Source organism: Anoplophora glabripennis, unplaced genomic scaffold, assembly GCF_000390285.2.
Source record: "Anoplophora glabripennis isolate ALB-LARVAE unplaced genomic scaffold, Agla_2.0 scaffold834, whole genome shotgun sequence".
Taxonomy (NCBI): domain Eukaryota; kingdom Metazoa; phylum Arthropoda; class Insecta; order Coleoptera; family Cerambycidae; genus Anoplophora; species Anoplophora glabripennis.
The window spans coordinates 193,380-200,729 of record NW_019417693.1 but is presented as its reverse complement, the minus strand read 5'-3'; the positions used below and the strand labels follow the sequence as shown (position 1 = coordinate 200,729).

Here is a 7,350-nt window from a genome sequence, read left to right as displayed (position 1 = left end):
ATTATCAAAACAGTATGGATATTTGCGAAATAAGTGGTAAATTTATTAAAAAATTAACGCAGATTTTAGAACTTGTACAGGCTGGTGGTACAATCAAAAGTACATTAATCGTTAATTATGGTTACTTCGTAAAGCTTAAAAAATTTAGATTAGGCGCAAACTAGTTGATTATTCGAATTAAAACCACACGGGGAATACGTCAATTTCAATGAAGAAAGCTGTGTAAATTTAGTCTTTATATTAAAAGTTTCAAGTTTCATTATTTCACATATAGAAAAGAGGATATGATCCATATCAGGGAATTCAATTAATTACATCTACGGAACGGTTGTATCGAAAATATAAAGTGAGCCATTGGACATGGAAAGAAAAACAAAGGAAGCCCACAAAACATAAAGATCAAAAAACAGAGAGAGAAAGAGAGAGATAACAAAAACAAATTAGTGAACGACAGAGACTAACAACTACCACAATTTCATAGAGACTATATACCCTCAATGATGGATTTTAGGCGTAGTATTAACACTAGAATATTCGCCTTAGGTAGGGAGAGTGAACATATGCTTCAAAAACATATGGCATCAAGAAGAAGAAATGTAAAGAGCATATACGATTTGTAGTTTATATGTAGGTTGCTGTTACACAATTAGGAACTTTTATAAACAGACATACAAAGCAGACTATTACCCGATATTCAAGCAGGAAAACCGAATAGCGAACATGTAGGGCCGGGACATAGAGAGAGATCATTAGTCAAAGTTATTAATATATAAAAGCATATAGGTATTCATTCTATTCAAAAATAGACAGACTTTTGTGGAAAATTTATTAATGCCCAATCCTATCGTAGAAAAGGTCGTGACTGTTTTAAATATTTTAATATTAAAAGAAAAAAGAGAAGCAAAACGAGGCATCGGTTAACGTTTATATACTTAAAAAGTCAATTTGTATTTAATACAGAATATGAAGATGATAATGGTTGAGAATGCTTCATATCATTATAAGAGGACTGCGTTAGTACTTAATAAGTGCTTACCACTGTCTAATATACCTATTTTACTTTAGAAAGAACGTGTAAGAGAATACTTAGAGACCAGGAATAATTACAGATGAAAAAATGATAGAGATTTTTCCGGAGCTAGTGATCATATAAAGAGTCCAATATACCTGCTGGAAAGGTACGTCTGAAGACTGATTAATTTCATATCTAGTGCCAAATTAAGTATTTGTGTATATATACCCTGACACTAATGCAGATTAATATCAAGTCTTAAAAGCTCATAAAAGAGGTGTAAACCTCCGAATAATCACCGATCAAGAAATTTGTAAAAATTGAAAGAATCGGGATAACTGATCGTAAGCATTCACAAATCTGATATTAAATAATAAATCAAAACGAGTTTCAAAACTACATAGAGAATTTTAAAGGAAAAAAACGATTTAAAAACCCGACAGAGGATTATCTTGTATAAACAAGGCCATAACGACGGGCGTGGAATTGATTGAATATAACGCAAATATGAAATCATTAAACTAAACTCCAGGAACAACCTCGACCCCTTGGGGAGGACTCAGACAACAAATAACAACAACACAGCATAAAAACAGAAATATATACAAATTGAGAGTAACGCTGGAAAGGTACGAATACAAAAAAAATATCATTTTAGTGTCCAAAAGTCTGATTATAGAAGTACACACACCTGACCTGACCTCGGCGTATCTAGCCTCCTGTACGTTCAGCACGAGTTCCCTGGAACTACCTGAAAATTTTAATAATAATAATTTTAAATATTTTAAGGCAAAAACGTAATAAGGACAAACTTTTAACAGTTTCCACACGAACTACACTCAGAAGATCTATTTGAGATAATAAAAATTACGTGGAACATTTCTGCTAATCAACACAGGATACATGTACGGCTCTATCACCCTCCGTGAAAATAGTTACTTGCAGATAATACTTCCGCTATGCAGATATAGAACAGAAAAAGATAGACATACTACTACAAGTGACATATGAAAAGGCAGTATCCGGAATGGGAAAAGATAGATATACTAAATCGTTACGTAATTGAGGATAATAAAACGATAACCTGCACGTGAAACTGGATAAACGTCACGCAAAACTGGATAACCGTCACGCGAAACTGTGTAACCGTCAGGCAAATCTGGATAACCGTCACGCGAAATTGGATAACCGTCACGCGAAACTGGATAACCGACACGCAAAACTGGATAACCGTCACGCGAAGTAAAGTTAGCCGGTTGGTAGNTGAAGAGGCTACAGAAGAAGCACCCGAAAGCGCGCGTTGTGGCAGATTTAGAGTATAACCCCAACAGTATAAGCCTTTTTAATCGCATCAAGGACGAAATACCGTATATTACATGCAAATACAATGATTTTAAACTAGTAAATACACCGATTGAAATGTTTGTAAATGACGTTAATAAAATGCTAGAAATAGATTAAAATACGAGCGCAATTTAATTCCTTACCTCCTCCTACATAAGAAGAATACTTTGAGCAAGCGTCTCATTCTTGTCTTGTTCTTGGTAGTGACAAGTCGTGAAAATGAAAACAGCATTCTACTTTAAAGCAAAAACCTTGAGAGAGATAAGAAAGCTAAATATTCGCGACGATGTATTAATTAATCAATGGTACTTGGATAAACAGCCTTCATGTTATATACATTATGAAGACGAAAAACCTGTATCGTTTGCCTTGCTGTCTAAAATGAACTTTGACCCCTTCAACAAGCATTCAAATCCAAAGACGTTCAACTACATTTTTACGCGGAGGCGCATCGTAGAAAAGGACATGCTGCAGCCCTTGTAGATCATGTGAAAGAACGTGAACAGTTTACGGCGTTTTGCAGTAATGAAGCCTTAGAGAATTTATTTAAAAAATGCAAATGTAAAAATTACGGTGAAATGTATTGTAATGTTATGTACAGATATCCTTAATAAAATTTAATTATGCTACTCTATTTTTTTATTTCCGCCTTTTGCAATATTAACTTGAAAGACGTGATTGATTTAATTTGATTGAGAAATGTTTTTCAACTCTCTCTCTACTATTAGTATCTCAGACACACACCCACACAATTACGAGGAAAATTAAAAGCAGCGATAAAATTAATTTTTTATTTAAATTAGAATACAAGTTAGTAAATATATACAGAATGTTACACACACAAGTCACATAGAAAAACAGGTTAAAGCTTAGATCTTTTCCATCCGTAGGGCACCGAGCTGTGGTCGTCCAGGAACTGTCTCTTTACGGAGAGAGGTTTATATAGCTTGGTTTGCTGTACGGTTATCACCTCGTGCTCCTTGGTCCTCAAGATGTTTCTTGAGGCTACGCATACCGGGCTGGTGGTGGAAGTGTCCAACACCATATCTTTTATGGTATCGAAATTTATCAGCTGTGATGTGGTGTAGTTAAGGGATATACCCTTAACTTTACACACCACCTTCTCTTCGTTATCCCTGGTAGAGACATCCTTATATGCGTAGTTCTTGGGCCCTCCGCTTACAAATTCTGTGATATAGCTCCCGTGTCCGTATCCTTCCAGTTCGTCCGTCATGTCGCCGAGGAATTCACCCGTTGGTACGCCGTATTCTCCATCTTTGGCCATGTAAATGACAGAGTCCGTATCGTAATACAAGACCCTGTCGCCCAGCTGCTCCAGGTAACTGTACAGCTTAAGACGGGCTTGAGTGGCAACATAAGCAGCAATGACGACATTTACAGTGGTGAGTGGATCGTAGGCCTCCTCCTTGTGCTCCCAATTGACGACGAGAGTGTCTTCGTTGATAGGGAGCGCCGAGTTAACGTAGATGCTGGGGTTGGTGAGCATACCGAAGAATTCTGAGGGGTTTCTTACGATGGATGTTTTGAGCTGGTTCTCCCTCTGTTCCAGTTTTCCCCAAAAACTGTTCAAGATGAGTTTTGCGAGAGACCGTAGCCCTGGGTTCTCCAAGATCTCCGCAAACTCGACTTAACATCTTCCCTCTCGAAAAATTGCTCGATGTAACGCTCCTTCTCCTCGTATGTGGTACAATGGGCGGGCCAACCGGACGCCTGCTGTTTACCTTGACGAACTTGTTCATCATACTGGTGAAGAGACCTCCAGTCTTTGCAGCCTTATCGTATTGATCTATTTGATAAGACCATATCTCGCGGATCTCCAACAGACGATACCTTTTTTCAGCGGCCTTTTGAACTTCGTCGACAATCCATGTCCCTGTCAGAGCTCGTTCTTCGTCGCTATGCTGGCACTCGCCTTTATTCATTTGTTCTCCGCAGGTGCGACAGAGAACAACCAGCAGCTTATTGTTCATCTTGGTAGGGAGCACAGGGTGGTACAGATTCTGGGGCGGGAGGATCTTACATTTAATTACCCCGTCAACAATGCTCAGATCTGTCGGGCATTCCTCACCCACATAAACTTTTGGATGTCCTATGGGGAACTTGCCGTACTTGCAGACCCAGGGGTAGAGGGAACAGACATCGACGTATTTGATTTTCTCCCCTGGACCGCACTTGTAGTATTCGACTGTGTTCCCTGTACGGCCTCCGTAGAAAGCATCTCTAGGGTTTAGCGGTGTTAGGGTTACGAGTGGATGGTTTTCGGTATAGTTGCGGATTTCGTAGTCGTTCTTCTGAAGGTTACGCCTAAACTCACATTCCCACATCTCAACGACCTCGTAACCAAGGCCTAGAAGTCTTGATGTTTTTGCTATGGTGGTTTCGTAGCGAGTGTTTAATGTCTGAGAAGGATCTTCAGGCATGGGGATGTCTCGATTGTGCTTGTAACACGCGGGGCAGCCGTGATAGTAGCAGCCGTGGAACTCAAACACCTGATTGCTCTCTGCGGCATACCCATCGACTTTTACACCAGCGACTCGAGATTCTTGCTGTTTAGCGGCGTGTTGGATGTTTATTTGTCGCTGGTGTTCCTCCCACACAAGCCATTGGATAGCTATCTTGCTTTGATTGTCGCGCCATCTGTAGCCGCCTTTGGGGATGATGCCGATGGTGTTCGGCTGTAGGAAATTGCGCCTATACACCTTATTGCAGGCAGAGGCTATGGTGCAGGCTTCCGTGTACGGGCAGACGTTTCCCGTTTCCATCAGCTGCTGTCGGAACTTGAGACATGCTGCCGTTAGGATCTCCACGTCTGATATACAATATTCGACGAGATCGCGCTGCATGTTAAACTCGTCGTTTTTATGTTCCTCGTGCCATTCGAGAAACTTGGAGCGATCTTCCGGTTTCATATTATCGGGGTCATAGTATTCGGCGGCTGGTAGGGGACCCACGTAATTTGCGTTGGCTGCAGTGTTGAAAAGATGGGGGAAATAGCCTTTCTTTAAATTATCACCCAAGCCGAAAGCCTTGGGCAACTTGGACAGCGCCATGGGGAAATAATTTAGACTGTCCAGGAACTTTACGTTCTCCATGACCATGGAAATTATTTTCGTCCCTCGCATGATGAGTTCGGGGGTGAGGTCCGTCTGCGTCAGGATGTAGTTGAGGCAGAACTGGTGGTCGAAGGCTTGCCCGTTGTGAGCCATAACCACCACCTGCTTGAATTTTTTCCTCATGGTTATGAGGTGGTGGAGGAATGGTGAAATGGGGTCGTTGCACCTTAAAATCTGCAGTCTAACACCGCATTTACTACAAATTTTCTGTGGCGTGTTGAGGCATGTGTCGCAGCATTGCTTAAAAACGCAGAGATTTGGTTCATGCAGGAGGGAACCATCTTCTTGCGCCTTCTCTTGCCGGGTCTCCAAATCGTAGAATACAAAGAGAAGGCCGTCGGTTTTAGGCTTCCCTGTGTTGGGTTGCATGTAACACAGATGATCAGCCGGCACATGGACGTTGCATATCTTGCAAAAAATTTCGCCGCAAATATGGGTTCTGCCTTTTTTTACCACCTTGAGACAGTCGGGGCAACGGCGAATCTGCTCGCAAACCGAGCTCTTTCCCATTGATCCCTGGCTCCTATGTTTGTCGTAGCATTGTCGGCCTCTGAAGCTACGCTGACACTCGGAACAGGTAACGGCAATGTCTTCGGGATATACTGGGGACTGTTGGCATGCCGGGCAGGTGCCGCCACACCTATGATCTTTTTTAGTATTATATGGGACCTGGCAATATTAATCACTGCAATATTAATCACAGCAGAAGGCAGCCGTCAGCGAGGTGATAACATTATAGTGCCCCTTGTGATACATTAAATTTAACGAGGGACCCTCTGTGGAGCCCTTAAATATCATGTCACGCCCCTTGCTACTGTACTGGTACACGACGATGCGGTAGTCGGAGAGATACCGCTGGAACTCCTGCAGCTCAGGGATACCTGCGCCCTCTTCAGGTATTTCAGGATTGGCTGGCAGGGAAGAGGAGGGGGGAGGGAAAAGGAGGAGTGGGGGTGGTCTCAAGTGCTCTAGTACCTACTAGTTTGGCTTGCGTCAGTTTGCAGGATAAACGAGTTACTGTAGTCCGGGCGATGCAGCAGAAATGATCGAGAAGCGGCTTGCTTGATCTCGTCAAATACATTTTGGCAAAGAATTTGCTTAACGGCGTTTTGATTTTTATTTAGTGGTGCCTCGGGTGGCAGCAAGTAATTGACGTCTGGAAAGTCTTTTTCCGGAATTGTCTTTGCGGCACACGCGAGCTCCATTTCGCACACGATGGGCTTATCGTTCAGCAAGATCAATAACAGCAATAACAACGGCATCTAATCTAAGGCAACGATGTTGATAACGCTCTTAAGTCTTCTTACTTAGTCGACAGTGTGCGTAAGGAGGATACGAAGCTTTCTATCGAGTTAGGAAGGAATGCTTTGACTACTACAGTAAGGAATCTCTGACTACTTAGGAATACTCTGATTATAGATTAAAGGAGTGTGCTTTAGTTGTCACTGTTGCTGGTGCCGTTGGTGTTGTTGTTACCGTTGTTGTTGTTATCAATAGAATCAATAACAACGACTGCAACTGCAGGGTTAACTAGAACTAGTGCTACAACTACTTACTACTACGGCAACAACAACGACGACAACAACAACATAAGCATAAACGCCAGCAAGATCAATAACAGCAATAACAACGGCATCTAATCTAAGGCACCGATGTAGATACCGCTCTTAACTGTTGTTACTTGAACTTGTTTCCTCAGTGGACATTATGCGTAAGGAGGATACGAAGCGTTCTATCGAGTTAGGAAGGAATGCTTTGACTACCACAGTAAGGAATCTCTGACTACTTAGGAATACTCTGATTATAGATTAAAGGAGTGTGCTTTAGTTGTCACTGTTGCTGTTGCTGTTGTTATCAATA

The 7,350-nt window shown here is 41.6% G+C and overlaps 1 protein-coding gene across 1 annotated transcript; it reads right to left on the bottom strand.

The window, feature by feature from the left end:
• Positions 1–3,218: 3,218 nt before the first annotated feature.
• On the bottom strand, positions 3,219–6,752 carry LOC108911068. The gene is made up of 4 exons (XM_018715902.2): positions 6,570–6,752; positions 6,223–6,465; positions 3,967–6,159; positions 3,219–3,917 (listed from the first exon to the last, which is right to left on the bottom strand). The coding sequence occupies exons 1-4, from the start codon at positions 6,750–6,752 to the stop codon at positions 3,219–3,221; spliced, it is 3,318 nt and encodes a 1,105-aa protein (XP_018571418.2).
• Positions 6,753–7,350: the final 598 nt, after the last annotated feature.